Source organism: Nyctibius grandis, chromosome 31 (assembly GCF_013368605.1).
Source record: "Nyctibius grandis isolate bNycGra1 chromosome 31, bNycGra1.pri, whole genome shotgun sequence".
Classification (NCBI taxonomy): Eukaryota; Metazoa; Chordata; class Aves; order Nyctibiiformes; family Nyctibiidae; genus Nyctibius; species Nyctibius grandis.
In genome coordinates, this window is record NC_090688.1 from 4,671,455 (window position 1) to 4,690,694 (window position 19,240).

A 19,240-nucleotide genomic window follows, 5' to 3' on the forward strand; every position below is an offset into this window, starting at 1 on the left:
CGAGCCACCGCGGGGGTCTGTCCCCACCTGTCCCAGCAGGGAGGGGGTTCTCGACCCCACGACAGCGCTGGGTGCTGCCCCCCACCCCGGGGAGCTCGATGCAGTCCGGGCTGTGGGAGGGGGCTGCGGTCCCCCAACCCCACCCCATCACCCCCCTCTCACCATCATCATCATCACTTTGCACCCTGCAGCCCCGGGGGGGGCAGTCGGGGCCATGGGTGCACCGAATGTGCACGGCCTCAGCTCCACCTTGGCGTCGGGACCCACGTGGGGCAGGTCACGGCACGGGCACCCCCTCCCCCAGCCCCCCCAGCCCCGAGGGGAGCGCTGGCACCCCCGACCCCGACCGCAGGAGCGCCGGGGTTGGCCTCGCTCCTTTTTTTCCCCTTCCCTCCCCTCCGCATTCCCGAGCGCATCCAATTTTAGCAGCTTTTGCAAAAACAAACCCTCGAGTTTGCCGGGCTGGAGCGTGCGGCCGGCTGCCGGGGAGGGCTCCTGCCCGCTTCCCTCTTGACACGGCTCCAGCGCCGCGTGCCAGGAGCCGGTCGCCGCCGTCTGCCGGGGAAAGGCCTCATATATAGACCCGCGGTGCCGCCGCGCTCGCAGTCACCAGCTGCCGCAGCGCCGGTAGCCATGGGGGAGCTGGCGCTGGCCCTCCTGGCCCTGGCCGCCCTGCACGGTGCCGGGGCGACAGGTAAGGCCGGGTGTAACGGCGGGCGCGGGGAACCCAGCGGTGCCATCGGCCGGGGCATCCCTGCCCTCGCCACGGGGCAGGATGGGGATGGGGCTGAGCGCTCGCCAGATGTGTGCTGGGGCCAGATGTGTGCCAGGGCCAGATGTGTGCCATGCCAGATGTGTGCCAGAGTCAGAGATGCGCCAGAGTCACAGATGTGCCAGGGTCACGGCCATGACCAGGGTCGGTCCCTCCAGCATCTGCCGGTGGGAGGCTCGGGGTGGTTTTGCCACCCCTGGGGTGGTGTCACCGGAGGGACGGGGACGTGCCCCGCGCCGTGTCCCTGCCTGCTCAGGCACCGGGTTTCTGAGCACCTCCAGGGAGCCCCGGCTGGTGGGATTGCTGCTGGTGGAGGGATGGTGCCCGCTGCGTGCTGGGTGCCCCGGGGAGAGGGTGCTCCCACCCTGTGCTCCCCCCAGAGCCCCTGGAGAACGACTCGGAGCCGGGCAAGAGCGGCGCGGCGGGGAAGCCCTGGAAAGCCACCCCCAGCCTGGCAGACCTTGACCTCGACACGGCAGGTACGGCCGTCCCCGAGCCCCCGCCGAGCTCCGCACCACTGGGGACCCGGGACCCCCCAAAGGGGCTGCGTGGGGCAATGCCCACCGTGCCAGCCTGGGAGATGCCACCTCCCCCCATGTCAGTGTCCCCTTGCAGCGGGGACGTGGTGCCCCCCCTGCGCTCCCCGAGGCTTCCACACCGTGTCCCCCGGTGCCCTCCATCCCCCTCGATGTCCCCAAGCTGTCCCCAGCCCCGGTGGCACCCCGGGGGTGCTTTTAGGGCCGGGGGGGGGCTGCCCCCCACGCTCAGGGCTCGCTCGGTCGCAGGCGGAGGAGCCGAATGGACGTCGTGGTTCAACATCGACCACCCCGGGGGGGACGGGGACTACGAGAGCCTGGACGCCATCCGCTTCTACTACCGCGGGCGCGTGTGCGAGCGGCCGGTGGCCGTGCAAGCCCGCACCACGGAGTGGGAGCTGCCCGAGGAGGTGGGCGAGGTGGTGCACGTCAGCCCCAAGAAGGGATTTCGCTGCGTCAACAAGGAGCAGCCGCAGGGCAAGACCTGCTCCAACTACCACATCCGCTTCCTCTGCCCGCTGGGTGAGCGCCCGGCCCCTCCTTGCTGCGTCCCCCCACCCCAGGACCCCACTGGCGTGTTGGGGGGGGGTCGGTACCCACCAGAGCCCCCCGCTCCAGCAACCCCCACCTTGGGTGCACGACGCTGGGCACCGTCCCGGGGCCAATGTGCCCCTCACGCAGAGCAAGGTGGGTCCCCAGTTAACACCACTGCCCACCCCCCCTCTCCCAGAGCACATCTACTGGTCGCACTGGTCCTCCTGGAGCCCCTGCTCGCGCAGCGCCTGCGGCAGCAGCGGCACCCAGACCCGCGCCCGCCGATGCGTCAACGCCCGGCTGGTGGCCGCGCTCAAGGAGGTCAAGTGCAAGGGCAAAGCCGTGGAGCGCCGGCCGTGCAGCGCCGGCCCCTGCCCAGGTAGGGACCCTGGCACCCCCCTGGCACCCACCTGCTCCTGGCAGCCACCGTGGGAATGTTGGCCCTGTGCCGTGCTGGGGGTTCTGGTGAAGAACCGGGGGTTCCTGGCACGAGGGGTCCTGCGGGGCCGTTGGCACGCGGTGGCTGCCCCCGTGCCACCACGGCAGCGCTCCGGGTGAAGCCGCCGCCTGCACATCGTCAGCTTAATTGCAATAACAGGGGCCACGCTGGTAAAAAACAGCTTGGCAGGGTGGTGCGAGGGCGAGCCGGGGCACCGGCGGCTGCGTGGAGCCTCCTGGGGCTGGGGGGTTGAGGGGCAGCACGGTGCCCGATGCCTGCCCGGCGTGTCCCCCCCCGCAGAGCCGGTGTGGATGGAGTGGGGCGCCTGGGGCCCCTGTTCCCGCAGCTGCGGCAGCGCCGGGACGCGGGTCCGGCGCCGGAGCTGCAAGAGGCCCAAGAAGGTGCCGTGCGCTGGGCGTGCCACCGAGGTGCAGAAATGTCCCCCCTCGCCCTGCCCAGGTAAACTTGCCCTCGGGGACATGGGGACGCAGACACCCCCCTCCCCGGTGTCCCCAACTCGTGCCGCCCCACAGCCTGCCCCGGGCACACGCTGCAGGGCACCGTGGTCTCCGCTGCCGGCGCGGCACTACCGGACGCCCGCGTCTACGTGGAGGGTCACCCGCTGGTGCCGGTGGCCCGCAGCGACGCCCGCGGGCGCTTCGCCGTGGAGGGGCTGTGCGAGGGCACCGCCGCCAACGTCAGCGCCCACCGCGAGGGCTTCGCCCCGGGATGGGCACCCGTCGTCTCCAACGGCTCCGGCGTGGCCGTGGCACACGTGAGGCTGCAGAGGTTGGGTGAGCATCGCGGCGCGGGGCGGGGGACGAGCCGGGCACCCCTCGAGGGACCTCCCCGAGAATGTGGGGTGGGGGGAGAGCGACCCGGGGGGTGGTCACAGCTCGTTGCACCCTCTGCCACCTTCCTCCCCTGCAGAGAAGCCCTACATGGTGCTGCACCCCAAGGCCAAGGTGCGGGTGGCCGGGCAGGAGGTGACCTTCTGCTGCAAAGCCTCGGGCACCCCCGTGCCCAAGAAATACTACTGGTGAGTAGGGTCTGGGGGTGGAAATCTGGGACTGGGGGTGGTGGGGAAATAGGCAGCGCCAGCCACGTCCCCGCTGAGCCCATCCCCGTCCCCTCAGGTACCACAACGGGACGCTGCTGGAGAGGAAGGTGCACCGGTACGGCAGCCGCCTGGTGCTGCAGGGGCTGGCGCCGGAGCAGGCTGGCACCTACCACTGCAAAGCCAGCACCGAGGCGGGCGCCATCAGGTCGGCGCCGGCACAGCTCACCGTGCTGGGTGAGAACGGGACGGGCACCGCTAGCTGCGGCGTCACCCTGGGATGGGGCGTGCAGTGGGCGACCAAGCTAGGGAAGGGTCTGGAGGGTCTGACCTCCAAGGAACGGCTGAGGGAGCTGGGGGTGTTTAGCCTGGAGAAGAGGAGGCTCAGAGGTGACCTTAGTGCAGTCTACAACTACCTGAAGGGAGGTTGTAGCGGGGTGGGAGTCGGCCTCTTCTCCCAGGCAACCAGCGGCAGGACAAGAGGACACAGCCTCAAGCTTGGCCAGGGGAGGTTCAGGTTGGACATTAGGAAGCATTTCTTCTCAGCAAGGGTCATTAGACACTGGAAGGGGCTGCCCAGGGAGGTGGTGGAGTCACCATCTCTGGAGGGGTTTAAGACAAGACTGGACATGGCACTTAGTGCCCTGGTCTAGTTGCCATGGTGGTGTCAGGGCAATGGTTGGACTCAATGAGCCCAGAGGGCTCTTCCAACCTCATTGATTCTGGGATTCTGTGGGGAGGGTCCCCCTAACCCCTCACCCCGCTGTCCCCCCCCCAGCCCAGGGCCAGCAGAGCTGCAAGCCGGAGCCGGAGCCAAGCCTGGTGGAGCTGCCCAGCGAGTGCCCGCAGGACGCCACCGGCTCCCGCTTCTACAACGTGGGCCAGTGCCCGCCCGCCCCCTGTGCCGGCAGCCCGGCCGAGCCGTCGGGGTGCGGGGGGGACGCGGGGCGCTGCTGCGGGGTGCGGAGGATGGAGACGCGGCAGATCCCCTGCGCCGGCTCCCTGCTGCCCGTCAAGGTGGTGACCGAGTGCGGCTGCGGCCCCTGCGCCCAGCCCCGCGTCCTGGTGCAGGGGCGGGTGACGGCAGCCGACACCGGCGAGCCCCTGCGCTTCGGGCAGATCTTCCTGGGCGGGAGGAAGGTCGGCTTCACCGGCTACAAGGGCTCCTTCACCATCGAGGTGCCGCCGGACACGCAGCGCTTGGTGGCTCGCTTCGTGGACCGGCAGCAGAGGTTCGTGGACGCCGTCAAGGTCCTGCCCTTCAACCACCGCGGTGGTGCCGTCTACCAGGAGGTCAAGATGCTGCGGAAGAAGGAGCCGGTGGACCTGGACGGCAGCCGGAGCAATGCCATCGCGCTGGGGGATGAGGCGAGTGGCCGGGAGCCCATCGGGGAGCTCGTCCTCCCCGCCGGCGCCTTCCTCCGTCCCTCCGGGGAGGTCTTCAAGGGCACGGTCAAAGCCAGCGTCACCTTCCTAGACCCCAGGGACATGGCGACGGCCAGCGCCGCCTCCAGCGACCTCAGCTTCGCCGACGCCGAGGGGGAGATCATCCCGCTGCGGACCTACGGCATGTTCGCCGTGGATTTTCGGGAAGGAGAGAGCGGCGCGGCGCTGCAGACGGGGCCGGTGGAGGTGCGGATGGACGCGGGGCAGGTCTGGATGCCGGAGCACCTGCAGAAGATGAAGTTGTGGTCTTTGAACCCCGAGACCGGCTTGTGGGAGGAGGAAGGGGTCCTCCGCCCAGCCGGCGGGAGCCGGGGGAAGAGGGAGGAGAGGACCTTCCTGGTGGGGAACCTGGAGATCCGGGAGCGGCGTCTCTTCAACCTGGACGTGCCGGAGGACCGCCGCTGCTTCGTCAAGGTCAGGGCTTACAGCAACGAGAAGTTCAACCCCTACGAGCAGCTGGAAGGGGTGGTCATCAGCCTCATCAACCTGGAGCCCCAGCCCGGCTATCCCGCCAACCCCCGGGCGTGGGGTCGCTTCGACAGCGTGGTGACGGGCCCCAACGGCGCCTGCCTGCCCGCCTTCTGCGACGGCCGGCGCCCCGACGCCTACTCGGCCTACGTCACCGCCACGTTGGGTGGGGAGGAGCTGGAAGCCGTGGCCTCCAGCCCCAAGCTCAACCCCAACGCTGTTGGGGTGTCCCAGCCCTACCTGGGCAAGCTGGGCTACCGCCGGTCGGACCACGACGACCCTGACTTGAAGAAGACGGCTTTCCAAATCAACGTGGCCAAACCCGACCCCAACAACGTCGACGAGACCAACGGTCCCATCTACCCTTACCGCAGCCTCGAGGAGTGCGAGGAGGCGCCCGTCAGCGCCAACCACCTCCGCTTCTACCGCGTGGAGGTGGACAAGTACGAGTACAACGTGGTGCCCTTCAAGGAGAGCGACCTGACCTCCTGGACCGGCGACTACCTCTCGTGGTGGCCCAACCCGCAGGAGTTCAGGGCTTGTTTCATCAAGGTGCAGATCGAGGGGCCGCAGGAGTACATGGTGAGGTCCCGTAACGTGGGGGGCAGCCACCCCCGCACGCGGGGGCAGCTCTACGGGCTGCGTGACACCCGTAGCGTGCGGGACTTGCTGCTGGACAACACCTCGGGTGCTTGCGTGGAGTTCAAGTGCGGCGGGATGCTCTTTGACCAGAGCCTGGTGGATCGCACCTTGGTCTCCATCATCCCCCAAGGCAGCTGCCACCGCACGGGCATCAACAGCCTCCTCCAGGACTACCTGAGCCGTCACCCGCCCGTGGCGGAGAACAACCACACGGCCGCCTTCGCCATGCTGGCACCGCTCGACCCCTTGGGTCACAACTACGGCATCTACACCGTGACGGACCAGAACCCGCGGCTGGCCAAGGAGATCGCCATCGGCCGCTGCTTCGACGGCACCTCCGACGGCTTCTCGCGGGAGATGAAGGCGGACGCGGGCACGGCCGTGACCTTCACGTGCCAGGAGCGGCCGGCGGGGAGGGAGAGCCTCTTCCAGCGCCTGCTCACGGCCCCAGCCGAGGCGCTGGCCGAGATCCGGAGGGAGATGGGGGCTGGCGAGATGCGCCGGGCTCCCCCCGAGGTGATGGACTTCGCCTCCGGCGCCCGAGCCCCCGGCCCCACGGCCACTCGCCGGACCCCCAGCAGCTGGCGGAGGCCGGGCCGGGTCCGGGGGCAGCCGTGAGCCCCCGCCCTGTGCCCCCTCCCCGCCTCAGCTCTGCCCTTTCCCCGTCGCTTTTACCTGCGCTCATTTATAACGACCGAGGGGGGGGACACGTGGAGTGCGACCCCAGGGGACAGCGGGGCAGGGGGCCGCTGGGACGTGGGGAGGGGGTGACGGCGGGCAGCCCCCCACCCGCCTCGCCAGCCCCTCCCGGTGCTGCCCCTGCCCTCGCCCCCAGCCCCGTGTGGGGCAGCTCTTGGTGCTCAGCCCCGGGGACAGCGGTGCCAGTGGGTGCCGGCAGCGGAGTCGTGGCCCCACGGGGGTTATTTAAATAAAACACAATAAAAAAGGGGGTGGAAGCGAATAGGGGAAGGGGATGGGATGGGGAGGGGTCCCCTGCCCAGCTGCCGGGCTCCTGTGGGCCCGTGCCAGGGCTGGTGCTGGTGCCAGGAGCTGGGAGCACCCGCTGCACCCCTGCCCTGCACCCCACAAGGAAACGAGGGGTTTCTTTTGGGGTAAAAACCCAAGGATGTGGACAAAAAGTCCCTCCCTGCCGTGGCACGGTGTGATGCTGAGCAGGGGGGGCTCAGCGGTGTGCGACGTGCCTGGGACGCCGGGCTCGGTCCCTGGGACCCTCACCTGAGCTCAGCACAGAGCCCAGCCGGGCCTGATCCTGCACCATCCCGCTGCCACCAGCCCGGCTCTTTTGCCCCAACTACCTTTATCCCAGGAAAAAAAACCTAAAAAACTAAAGAAAAGGCATTTCCTACTCCCCCTCCCCAGCCCAGGGTCCCCCCCCCCAGCTCCCGGGGCTCACCGGGGCCGGGGCAGCGAGCGAGAGGCGATGGCAGGATGCGACCCTGCGGAGCTGTACTTTATTTATTACGAAATATACGGTTGTGCCTACACCCGCCTGGCTGCTGGGCTTCTCCGGGGGGGCCCAGCCCCGAGCTGGGGGGGGGACACACACGTAGGGACGTGTCCCCCCACGGCTCCATCGCCTCCCGCCCCACACGGTAGCACCGTCCCGGCAGCTCCTGTTTGCCTTGGGGCCGGTTCAGGCGGCTGGCGGCGGCGCGGGGGGCACGGTGCCAGCTCCCCGCAGCCGGGGGACGTGGCAGATGGGGGGGGGCCCCCATCCACACCCATTATCCCCCCCCCCAGCACAGGGACGTGCCCAGCACAGGAGCTGGGCACCCACTGGGTGGGCGAGGGCGAAGGGCAGCGGGTCTGTCCGTCCGTCTGACGTCCGTCTGTCCCCCCCGGCTCGCGGGAGCAGGTGGGTTTCGCAGGTGCCCCCCCCTTGCACCCCCTCCCTCCCTCCCAGCGGGTGCTGTAATGGAACAAGCTGCGTTTATGGGGCCAAACCAGTTCCCAGCACAACGTTTCCCTTTTACACCGCGGTCTGGCCGCACCGCGGCATTTTTTCAGCCTTTTACTGGATGCGGCCGCTCGCGAGATCAAAGGGGACACGGGGCACCCGGGGGGGGGACGGGGAGGGGGGGTGTGTGTGCCAAACCAGCTGCCAAATCCCAGCTCCTCTCCCCATCCCGCCTGAACGGGAACCCACCGCAGGCGGACGCCGGCATGTCGGGTGGGCGACGCCGCGGGAGGAGGCACCTGGAACGCCGGGAACACGTCGTGGGGGCTCCCACCCCCCCAAATCTGGGGGCTGCCCCACCGGGACCCACGTCCCCCGCCATGGGGGAAGGTCGATGGATGCTTGCCCATGGGCATTGGTGGTGGCAACGTCGGGGGCCGGGGAGATGGGGTGCTGGGGGTCTGGGGAGATGGGGTCCGGGGTGCCGGGGGGTCAGGGTGCCAGGGGTCTGGGGTGCCAGGGGTCTGGGGTCCTGGGGTGCTGGGGGTCTGGGGAGCCAGGGGTCCAGGGAGCCAGGATGCTGGGGTGCCGGGGTGCTGGGGTGCTGGTGTGCTGGGTGTTCAGGGAGCCAGGGTGCCAGGGTGCCAGGGTGATGGGGGTCCAGGGAGCTGGGGTGCGGTGGGGCTGGGGAGCCAGGGTGCTGGGGTGCCGGGGGGTCTGGGGTGCCGGGGGTCTGGGGTGCCGGGGGTCCGGGGAGATGGGTGCCAGAGGGATTGCCAGTGGGCAGGATTGTTTTCCACCATCTGGCTGGCTTGGCCGGCGGCAGCCGCGCGGGCAGGGCAGATGGAAGCGGCTCCTGCAGCTCTGCTGCTATTTATGGCATCGGGGAGAAAAAATGGGGAGAAAAAGAAAAAAGAAGACCCAAAGCAGCCGGTGGGACCCCCCCGTTTGCAGCCCCTCGTGCTCATCGCTGCGCCTTGCTCCATCCCACCGGATCCCATCCCAGCACCGGCCGGGACCTCCAGCATCGTGCCGTGGGGTTCTGCGGGCTCTGGGGGCTGGTGGGTGCAGGGGAGAGCCAAGGGGGTGGCCAGGGGCTCCCCCCGACCCCAGGGCCACCAGAAGGGGCTGGGGGCACATGCAGGGACGTGCCAGGTCTGCGGGAGGTCCGTGCTGGGTGTCCAGCCCAGCCCCACATTCCCGAGGGCTGGAAACGCTCCCGGAGTCAGGGGCTGGGCTGGGGGCTGCAGCCAAAACCCTCCTGCTGCTGCTCCCCCCCCCCCCAGGTGTGGGACCCTCCGCGCAGGAGCTGAACCCACAGACCCTGTCCCGAGGGTCCCACACCCTCCAGCCCTGGGGACAAGGAGCCCCGTGGTCCTGACCCCAGCCCCGAATGCCCCCTGCACTGGACACACCAGCATCACGGGGTCCCAACAGCCCCCCCAGTCGCTCGGTGCTGAGCCACGGTGCTGAGCCTCGCTGTCCAGCCCCGGCTCATCCCGGCTGCGTGTCCAGGGCCGCCAGCTGCCACGCTTTTGTCTCTAATTCTCATAATCGTCAGCAGAAACCACCAGCACGCGACTCCGCGTGACCCACGGCAGCTCCAGAGTGGGGTACCCAGGGGGTTGGGGTGGGGACCCCACAGAGACCCCCATACTGGACCCACAGGCTGCGGGATGGAGAACCCAGAGGGGTTTTCTGCAACACAAGGGCTTTGGGGCAAAACCCACCCTTTTTTGGCCTTCTCAGCCCCGTGGCTCCTGGCTCAGCTCCGTGATGGGAGGCTGGGGCTGGAGCAAGGGTCCCCTCGGTCTCCCCACGCCTTTGGGCCAACAGCATCCCCCCAAAACCCCCGCTGGCCTTGTGGGGAGCAGAAAATCGGGACTTGAGTTTTGGGGAAGGATTGTGGCTGTGCTGAGCCCCACGAGCACGTCCCGGTGCTGGCCGGGAACAAAAGCTGTTCTGAGCAGCAGCCCGGAGCTGGAAAGGGCCTTGGGAAGCTGCTCGTTTGCTTTCTTTCTTTCTCTCTTTTTTTTCTTTTAAATAATGGAAAATATAATGACAGTGCCTAAATTAAAATAATAAAAGAAACCAGCCAAAAACCAGCTCAAAATAGGAGAGGAACCCACGTCCCAGGCTGAAAGGGAACAGGCACAGGCAAGGGATGAAAGGGAAAAGCAGCGGCGCCCGCCCGGGACCCTCCTCAGCAACCCAAGGGGCTGGGGGTGGGGGGGGGGGCCGCACTGCCCCACCACCTCCTCAGGGGTGAGGGTTGAGTGGTGCATGGGGCATCGCTGCTCCAGCCCCCGGCAGCCCAAAAATGTGCCCCCACGTGCCCCCTCCTCGCTGGCTTCGCTCCTTCGCTCCACTCCCAGCGCTGCTGCTGCTGCAGGGGCCGCATCCTGCCCAGGACTCCAGCCCCGGGGGGTGCGGAGGTGTCTCCTCTACCCTTTGCCCTGAACTGGAGCATCCCTGGGGACCCCAAACCAGAGCATCCATGGGGACCCCAAACCGGAGTATCCCCAGGGACCCCAAACCGGAGCATCCCCAGGGACCACAAACTGGAGAATTCCTGGGGACCCCAAACTGGAGCATCCCTGGGGACCCTAAACTGGAGCACACCTGGAGACCCTGAAACAGGGCATCCCTGAGGACCCCAAACCGGAGCATTCCTGGGGACCCCAAACAGGAGCATCCCTGGGGACCCCAAACCAGAGCATCCCTGGAGACCCCAATCTGGAGCATCCCAGGGACCCCAAACCAGAGCATCCCCGGAGACCCCAATCTGGAGCATCCCAGGGACCCCAAACCAGAGCATTCCCAGGGACCCCAAACCGGAGCACTCCCAGGGGACCCCAGTCTGGAGCATCTCTGGGGAACCCAACTAGAGCATTTCCAGGGAACCCAAACTGGAGCATCCCTGGGGACTCCAATCTGGAGCAGCCCTGGTGACCCCAAACCGGAGCATCCCCGGGGATCCCGAACCGCAGCATCCCCGGGGATCTCAAACCGCAGCATCCCCGGGCATCCGGAGCATCCCCGTCGCCCGGCCGCGGGGGGACACGGGCGGTGCCAGCTCCCCGCCTGTGCCGCAATGGCAGGGCCGGATCCAGCTGCCGAATTCCAGGTCGTCTGGCCAAGCAGCTCCGCTCCCCGCGCTCCCTCCGCACAACCTGCCCGAGGAGCAAAACAAACGGTCCTCGAACACGGACCCCAACTCCCCCCCCGGAGCGGGGGCACCGGGGGCTGTCGCTGTGTGGCTCCCGGGGAAGGGGCTGTTGGAAGCCAGAATTTGGGGGAAAACAGTGGGAAAAGGGCGAGGGGCTGCCCGGAGCACTAACGCTGTCCGAAGTGACCCCGCGCCGGGACACCACGGGGATGGCCGCGCTCCGGGGCAGCCCTCGGCCATGCACATTCCTCTCCCAGTTGCTTTTTAGATATATTTTTTAAGAGTCGCATCTCAATATCGCGCTGTTCAAAGTGAGCTGGTTCTGGAAAAAACATCCATTCCTCTTTTTTTGTTTTCAAGCTATTTTTGAACCCTTTGGCCTTCGTTCCTCTTCAGGCTCCAGACCATAAATAATAATAACAACGGATTTAAAGCCTTTACGCTGACAGCTCGCCGGATCTGCCAGAGCCTTTTCATTCTCCAGATGTCGAAAAATCTGACTCAAAAAACTTGAAATTTGGTAAATATTTTGTGTGTTTTTCATTTCACAGCCATCGCTTTTTATATCACATGAAGCAGCAGAATAAAAATACCGAGTGGCCCGGCTATTCCTGGAGCTGGGGGAGGAAAGGTGAGGCGGTGGCCGCTGGCTCTGAGTGCCAGGACGCGGCCAGAGCACCCCTGGGGACCGGTGGCCCGTGCCAGGGCTCTGGGCTGGGGGGTCTCAGCTCCCCGGCACGGTCTGACGGTGGCACCGGCCACTGCAGAAGTCCATCACTGGGGGGAAATTAACTCTATCCCAGTCAAAACCAGCACACCCAGGCACCCCATAGCCCAAGTACCCTGTGCCCCTAATTCTCCATACCCCCAGTACCCCATAGTCCTAATCCCCCATACCCAAGTACCCCACACCCTGAGTACCCCATACCCCTAATCCCTCATACCCCAGGTACCCCATACCCCGAGTACCCTGTACCCCTAATTTACCACATCCCAGGTACCCCATACCCTGATTACCCCATACCCCTAATCCCCCATACCCCAGGTACCCCATACTCTGAATACCCTGTACCCCTGTCCCCCATACCCCAGTACCCCATACTCTGAGTACCCTGTACCCCTAATTTACCACATCCCAGTACCCCATACCCTGAGTACCCTCTACCCCTAATCCCCCATAGCCCAGGCACCCCATAACCTGAGTACCCCATCCCCCTAATCCCCCACACCCCAAGTACCCATACCCCCTACCCCTACTCCCCCATAGCCCAGGCACCCCCTCCAGCCCCCCCACCCCATTACCCCTCACCCTGGGGGATGCTCTACCCTGTCCCTCCCCTGCCGTGGGCTGTGGCCCCACTGGCAGCCCCTGCAGCTCCCCCCAGCTCTGCCCCCCTACTCCCTAGGGCACAGGGCTGGGATGACCCCCTGGAATTGGGGGGATCCCCCGCAGCATCTGCCCGTACCAACCCTGGCGCAGGCAGGGGCCCAGCGCCAGCCCAGCACCCCTCCGGTGCCGCCGCGCTCGAGAACCACATGATTTCCTGGAAAGTCCCACTCTGGTAGAAACGAAACTGCCCGGGGTTGGAGCAAACCCCGCTCTCCCCCGCAGCCCCCCCGGCGTGTGCCCCGACGGGGCAGCGCAGGCGGGATGGAGGGCTGCAGCCCCTGCAAGCTGCCCCCGCGCAAGCGAGCTACCAAGACGTACGTGGCCGTGGCCGTGGCTGTAGCCCTCGGGGTGGCCACTGTGGTGCTGGCGGTAGTCCTCCCCACCGTGCTGTGCCAGCCGGCCGCAGGGTCCACGGCGGCGGGGCTGGCGGAGCTGGAGAAGGTGCTGGCCATCACCAACCGGTCCCTCGCCGAAGCCCGCGGGCAGCGGGACGGCTGTAGGGAGCAGCTGGTAGGTGCTGGGGTGCTGCTGGGGGGGGGGGGCTAGGACCCCACAGGGAAACCCATAGCCCCCAGCCCCAAATGGGCTGCGTTTGGTGGGGCCAGGGAGGCTCCAGCCCCTTCCCTCTGCCTGTGCCCAGGGCACGCTGGAGGGGAAGGTCTCGGAGCTGGAGCAGGAGCTCACCCGGGTAACCCAGCTGCAAGGTGAGTCCTGGGCGGGGGGGGTGTGGGCATGGGCAACAGCCCCTGGGCTACCCTGATCCCTGTCCCGTGGGTCACCCTGATCCCCATCCCCTGAGACACCCTGATCCCCATCCCCTGGGTCACCCCGATCCCCATCCCCTGGGTCACCCCGATCCCCATCCCCTGGGTCACCCCAATCCCCATCCCCTGAGTCACCTTCATCCCCATTCCTGGAGACACCCTGATTCCTGTTCCCTGGGTCACCTTGATCCTCATCCCCTGAAACACTTTGATCCCTGACCCCCTCAGTCATCCTGATCCCCGTCCCCTGGACCACCCTGATCCCCGTCCCCTGGACCACCCTGGTCCCCATCCCCTTGGTCACCCTGACCCCCAACCCCTCGGCCATGCTGATCCCCGTCCCCTGGGACACCCTGATCCCCTTGGTCACCCTGATCCCCATCCCCTTGGTCACCCCCATCTACATCCCCTGGGACACCCTGATCCCTGTCCCCTCTCATCCTGATCCCTGTCCCCTATGTCACCCTGACACCCATCCCCTGCGACACCCTGGTCCCACTCCCCTCGGCCACCCTGATCCCCGTCCCCCGGGACACCCGGACCCCCCCCCTGCTGTCACCCCCTCTCAGAGGACAACAGGGCGCTCAAGGCAGAGGTGGCCCAGCGGCAGGAGCAGCTGCAGGACCTGCGGAGCAGCCGGTGAGCCCCACGCTCCCCCTCGCCGCCCCCAGCCCTGTGCCCTGTCACCAACCCTCCCTGTCCCCCCCCAAGGGACGAGCTCCAGCTGCAGAACCAGCGCCTGCGGCAGCAGCTCCAGGACATGAGGAGCCAGGACTCGGGTGGGAACGGGCTGGTGGCCACGTCCCTCGGCCTCCTGGTCCTTCTCCTCCCCGCGATGCTCCTCCTGTGAGCCTGAAGCAGCAGGAACGCGAGTCCCCCGGATTCCCTGGTGAGGAGGGACCGTCCCCATCCCGCCCGGGGGGGTTGGGGGTTAGGGGAGTTAACTCCACGGTTAGGTCATTTTTTTTTACCCAATTTCCAATAAAAACCTCATGAAACTCCAGCGTTTTGTTGCTCCAGCAGCTCTTGGGGACCCAAAGCCCCGACCCTGCGGCACGGCGGGGACAAAGGGGAGCTGCAGACCCCACCTACAGCCTCAGCATCCCCCCAGACCCCACCTGCACCCCTGCTTGTCCCCGCAGCCGTGTCCCCCGGCCGGGCGCAGGGACAGAGCGTCCTCCCACCTCCAGCACAAACAAAATCTATTCCGGGCTGTGACCTGCGAGAAACCGCAGCCCAAAGCGGCGTTTGGTGAGAGAAAAAACCCACACGCGGCAATTACGGCAACGCAGGGAGTGACCTGTCCCTGCCCCTGCCCAGGGACGCTGGCACATCCCGGGCAGCGGCCGCCGGAGCGGTCCCACGTCCCCCCCCTGGCATGGACCCCGCGGTGCCCAAAGCCACCCTGAAGGTGCTGGGGCTGTGCGCGGCGCTGCTGGTGCTGGTGGCGGCGGTGACGGTGGCGGTGGCGGTGATGGTGTGGCGCTCGGAGGCGGTGGGCAAGCTGCGGGGCTGCCGGGAGCGGGCGGCCAACGAGAGCCGGGAGCTGGGCACCCGCGTGGCAGAGCTGGAGCGGGATCGGGCCCGGCTGCAGCGCGCGGCGGCGGCGGGCGCGAGGGCGGAGGAGGCTCTGCGGAGAGAGCTCGCCCAGGCCCGTGGCCACGGTGAGAGGCTCAACGCCAGCCTGGCGTCCTGCCGGGAGCGGGCGGTAGGTGCTGGTGGGGACTGGGGGGGTCCTTGGCCCTGCAGGATGCTGGGGTGGAGAAGAGGGGTTTGGGGGGGGCTGGATAGCCACGACCAGGGTGATGCCTCGTCCCTGGGGGGGGTTGGAGGGGGCTCGTGGTGAGGCACCGAGGGGAGGGGGCTGCAGAGAGGTGACCCCCGGGGAGCAAAGGCTGGGTGGAAGGATGAGATGGGAAGGGGGAGAGGCAGCCCCGGGGTGGGGCACGGGGGTCTGTGGCCACCTGGAGCCCCGGCTGGTCCCGGTCCCTCGGCACAGCCCCGGTCCTGCCGTCCCCGTGCCCGGCTGGCAGCGGCTATTCCCAGCGGCTCCGCACACGGGTAATTACCCCGTCCCACAGCAGCCGGGGCAGAGCTGCCATCTCTCCCCTCCCAGGTATTTTTAGCTGTGGCCTCGTCTGGGAAAGGGCCTGGCCCCAGCGCCGTGGCCACAGCCCGGAGGAAGAGCCGAGTCCCGCCGCCCCTCCGGGCTCATCCGGCCGAACAATGGCCCGGGGAGGCTGGAAAAGTGCTCGGAGCGGGGCTGGGCTGCGCAGCCCCTCGGGGACCCGGCGAGCAGGGAGCCCTGGACCCTCCTGGGCACCGGGGATGCCACCCGCAGGGCACTCGAGTGGCCTGGGGCTCCCGTGACACCCCTGTGCACCAGCATCCTCACCGGCACCAGCCATCCCTCCAGGGAGGAGGGATTGTCCCCAAACCACTGTCCCCACCCCTTCGAGAAACAGGATGGGGGCACCTAAGGTCACCAGGAGCATGGGGACAGCCTGGGGACACGGGGGAGATGGCGAGGAGGCACAGGGCTCTCCGGAGAGCCGGGAGGACACTGTCTACCCGTGTCCCCACGCCGCCGTGTCCCCTCTCCCCAGGCCAGGCTGGAGGCCAACGTGACGGCGCTGCGGGACGAGGCGCTGGCCCTGCGGCGCGAGCGGGCTGAGCTGGCCCGGGCCAAGGTGGCTCTGCAAGGTGAGGTCTGGGGGGGGGACACGGCGTCCCTCCGCCTGTCCCCCCCCGGAGCAGCGGCGTGGGGTGCAGGTCCCCTGCCACCCCGTGCAAGGACACCATCGGGGGGGTCCCCCAGCCGCAGTCCCTGTGGGGACAGTGCCTGGCAGGGTGGGCTGGGGTTTGGGGTGTCGGGGTTTGGGGTGTCGGGGTTTGGGGTGGGCAGGTGACCCCGCTGTCCCCTTGGTCCCGCAGAGGAGCTGGCGCGGGGCGAGGAGCAGGCGCGGGGGCTGCGGCAGCGGCTGGAGGAGGCGGCGGAGCAGCGGCGGGTGCTGCGGGCACGGGGGGAGCGGTGCGAGGCCCGGCAGAGAGAGCTCGAGGCCACCCTGTAAGGGCCCTGTCCCCCCCCCCCTCCCCGCCGTGGCCTGGGCACCCCACAGCATCCACCCCTTCAGCCCCACACCCAGCCTGACCCCAACCCTCCAGCCCCCCCCCCCACCCTGACCGTCCCTGCCTTCCCCTGGGGACCCTCTGTCCCCCATCCGTCCCTGCCTCCCCCTGGGGACCCTCCGACCCCCCGTCCCAGGGCAGGGACCCCCCCTCACGCAGCCCCGCTCTCCCCACAGCCAGGGCTACGCGGCCGAGGTGGACACGCTGCGGCGGTGGACGAGGGACCGAGCGAGCGGGCGCAGGTGCCTCCCGTCCCGGTACTATCTGTGGGTGCTCCCTGGGGAGGGGGGGATGCCACAGGCATGGGTGTGGGGAGGGGGCTTCACCGGGGCAGCCAGCCTGGGCGCTCATGGGCATGTGCCATCATCACTGGTGTCCCCAGGGGAGCAGGAGCCGGGGGCCATGTGGGGACTCACCCCCTGCCCTCCTCTCTCTTGCAGGAAGGGCTGAAGCCCCGCAGCCTCCCCCGACCCCCTCCGGACCCCCCAGCATTCCCAGTCCCACAGCACCCGTTAGCACTGGGCCCAGCAGCAGCTTGGCCCGAGCAGAGCCAGCACATCCAGGTGAACGATGCTGGTGGTGACCGCGTGTCCTGGTGCCACCGCGTGTCCTGATCCCACTGTGCGTCCTGATGCCACCATGTGTCCTGGTGCCACTGCGTGTCCTGGTGCCACCGCATGTCCTGATCCCATGTGTGTCTTGGTGCCACCACATGTCCTGATCCCACATGTGTCCTGATGCCACTGCGTGTCCTAATCCCATGTGTGTCCTGGTGCCACCGCGTGTCCTGATCTCACATGTGTCCTGATCCCACGTGTGTCCTGATGCCACTGCATGTCCCCATCCTGCTGCCCGTCATGATGCCACCACGTATCCCAATGCCATGTCCCGATGCCATCACCGCAGCAGGACAGCAGCACTGGCGGGGTGGGACGTTCATCTTTGGGGCAGTTTCAGCTCACCTCGGGGTCGGTTCCCCCTCGGCCACTCCGAGATGCTCCTTCACCACCTCTTCCTGCATCAGGGGCTTAATGCTGCGTTCCCAGTGAGCTCCAGCAACTGGGAGGACTGGGACAGGGTTTGGGCAATAAAGGCTGCTCTGCTCACCAGGACACCTCCCCATGCTGTCAGCCTGGCTGTCCCCTTGTCCCCTCAATCCCATCCATCCCCCCCAATCCCAGCCGTCCCCCCCAATCCCAGCCATCGCCCCCCCAGTCCCAGCCATCCCCCCCAGCGCCCCTTAGGCACCACACACCCCCCAGGGCTTTAACCAGGCTGTGCCATCGCGGTGCCAGGGCAGGACCCCACGGGCACCCCAGGGAGCCCAGCCAGGGCCGCGGGGCTGAGGCAGGACGGGGTGGGGGGGCCGGGGACCAGCAGCTGCTGCTGTTTTGCAGTCGCTTCCCAGCATCTCTGAGGGGCTTTGAAGAAGGTTTCCAGGAAAGTCACAGATTTTCCTGCCGTCGCCGCCGCGGCATCCTGTGCAGAGGGCACGCGGGCATCCGGACCCCCCTGCCGCCCTCCCCGGGGGGGCATCGCCCCCGTGCCCCCTGCTGTCCCCCACCTCCTGGCAGGAGCCTTCCCAGGGGAAAGTACCTCTGTGGGGTGACCCCCCCCTCACGTCGGGGGTCCCCGGGCTGTGGAGCCCATGGAGGGGGGGGACCAGCCCCATTCCTGCACCCAAATCTGGTGGTGCCAAAGTGGAGACCCCAGCCCCGCAGAGGACGGGGAGGGGAACAGGCAGAGCCATGCCCATGGCCCGACCTCGCCACCGTGCCAGCCCTGGGCGTGGGAAGGATTAATTATAGCCGGGAGGTTAATTGGGAAATGGGGCAGAGGGAGGGTCTGCAGCGCCGGGGGGGGCCGGGGATCCGCGGTGACCCCGGGGGGCTGCGGTGGGCGCTCGGCGGGGGCTGCCGGGGGGAGCATCCCACCAGCAGAGCCACCGGCATGGGGGGGTCCCGGGGTCGGGGTCCCGGGAGCGTCCCCGGCGGGGGGCGGGGGTGACTCACGGTTATTTGCAGCTCAGGAAGGAAACGGCAGTAGCTGAGAACGGCTCCGGGACCGCCACCAGCCCGGCCACCGCAGGCGCTTCCCGGTCCCCAAGGACCGTGGCTCAGCCAGAGGCAGGAAACAGCGAGTGGCTCGGGGTCACCCCCCCAGCCATCCCCCCAACCCAGGCTGGGCATCCTGCAGAGCTGGGGGGGTCCCGGGCACCGCCGGCCCCTCCACCGCAGCCCAGGGCCATGGGGACAGGGTGGCAATGGCTGTGGTGGCCACAGCATCCGACTCGGCGCAGACTCGGGTGCTGGTCCTGCAGCCCAGATGCCCCATCTGTGGTCGCCAGTGCTGAGGGTGGGACGAGTGGCATCCCCCCTCCCTCAAGTCCCTGCCACGGTGCTGCCCGCACCCCACGCGACCCCTTTTCCCTGCCCTGAGGAGCCCCCTCCGTGTCCCCAGCCTGTCCCCAAGGCAGCCCTCGCCCCCAGGCTCCCCCCTCACCCCAGACCTAGGGTGGGACGGCTGCAAACCCACAGCTCTGTGCCCCCCTGCCCAGCTGGGGGGAGATGCCGTGGCAGCGATGCTGGCATGGGTGGCCGTCCTCGCGCAGGGCCAGGGCCACCCGTGCTCCACGTGCTCAGCCAGGGCTTCCTCGGCAGCCTGGGGACCCCGCGGTCCCACAGCTGGGCACGCAGAGGTCTGGATGTGCCCCTTGCTCCCCTCCAGCGGCACAGATGTCCCCCATGGGGGACAGGGACCACGAGCATCTCCCCAGGTCCCACAGCAGGATGGTGGCTCTGCGGGGTGACAACACCCACGGGCGCTGCAGCCACCAGGTTCCCAGCAGTGGCACCATCCCATGGCCCCACATCACCCACCCCAGCCCACTCCAAGACATCCTTCCCCTGCCAGGCGCTGGCATGGAGCATCAGTCCCTGCGTGCCCTCGACCCGGCGAGGGGTCCGGCGGTGACTC

At 68.1% G+C, this 19,240-nt stretch overlaps 2 protein-coding genes and 1 long non-coding RNA gene across 3 annotated transcripts; all 3 read left to right on the forward strand.

Moving 5' to 3' along the window:
* The first annotated feature begins 621 nt into the window (after nucleotides 1-621).
* On the forward strand, nucleotides 622-6,587 carry CILP2 (cartilage intermediate layer protein 2). The gene is made up of 9 exons (XM_068420630.1): nucleotides 622-694; nucleotides 1,153-1,251; nucleotides 1,558-1,830; nucleotides 2,039-2,221; nucleotides 2,582-2,740; nucleotides 2,815-3,075; nucleotides 3,212-3,320; nucleotides 3,418-3,575; nucleotides 4,117-6,587. Exons 1-9 carry the CDS (start codon nucleotides 634-636, stop codon nucleotides 6,510-6,512), a joined length of 3,699 nt encoding a protein of 1,232 aa, XP_068276731.1. The 5' UTR covers nucleotides 622-633; the 3' UTR covers nucleotides 6,513-6,587.
* A 5,962-nt stretch (nucleotides 6,588-12,549) lies between these two features.
* Nucleotides 12,550-14,138, forward strand: LOC137674987 (bone marrow stromal antigen 2-like). The gene is made up of 4 exons (XM_068420820.1): nucleotides 12,550-12,881; nucleotides 13,012-13,075; nucleotides 13,705-13,774; nucleotides 13,847-14,138. Exons 1-4 carry the CDS (start codon nucleotides 12,633-12,635, stop codon nucleotides 13,983-13,985), a joined length of 522 nt encoding a protein of 173 aa, XP_068276921.1. The 5' UTR covers nucleotides 12,550-12,632; the 3' UTR covers nucleotides 13,986-14,138.
* Nucleotides 14,139-15,434: 1,296 nt separating this feature from the next.
* On the forward strand, nucleotides 15,435-17,265 carry LOC137675007 (uncharacterized). Its single transcript, XR_011049879.1, has 4 exons — nucleotides 15,435-15,838; nucleotides 16,070-16,202; nucleotides 16,441-16,521; nucleotides 16,705-17,265. It is a non-coding gene; the product is annotated as an uncharacterized lncRNA (long non-coding RNA).
* Nucleotides 17,266-19,240: the final 1,975 nt, after the last annotated feature.

Excerpts from the sequence above, each read along its gene's own strand:
- LOC137674987 (XM_068420820.1), top strand. The coding sequence starts at position 12,633 with ATGGAGGGCTGCAGCCCCTGCAAGCTGCCCCCGCGCAAGCGAGCTACC. Across the intron at positions 12,882-13,011 it reads ACGGCTGTAGGGAGCAGCTG|GGCACGCTGGAGGGGAAGGT; the intron begins GTAGGTGCTGGG and ends GCCTGTGCCCAG. Across the intron at positions 13,076-13,704 it reads CCGGGTAACCCAGCTGCAAG|AGGACAACAGGGCGCTCAAG; the intron begins GTGAGTCCTGGG and ends ACCCCCTCTCAG.
- CILP2 (XM_068420630.1), top strand. The coding sequence starts at position 634 with ATGGGGGAGCTGGCGCTGGCCCTCCTGGCCCTGGCCGCCCTGCACGGT. Across the intron at positions 1,252-1,557 it reads CCTTGACCTCGACACGGCAG|GCGGAGGAGCCGAATGGACG; the intron begins GTACGGCCGTCC and ends GCTCGGTCGCAG. Across the intron at positions 2,222-2,581 it reads CAGCGCCGGCCCCTGCCCAG|AGCCGGTGTGGATGGAGTGG; the intron begins GTAGGGACCCTG and ends CCCCCCCCGCAG.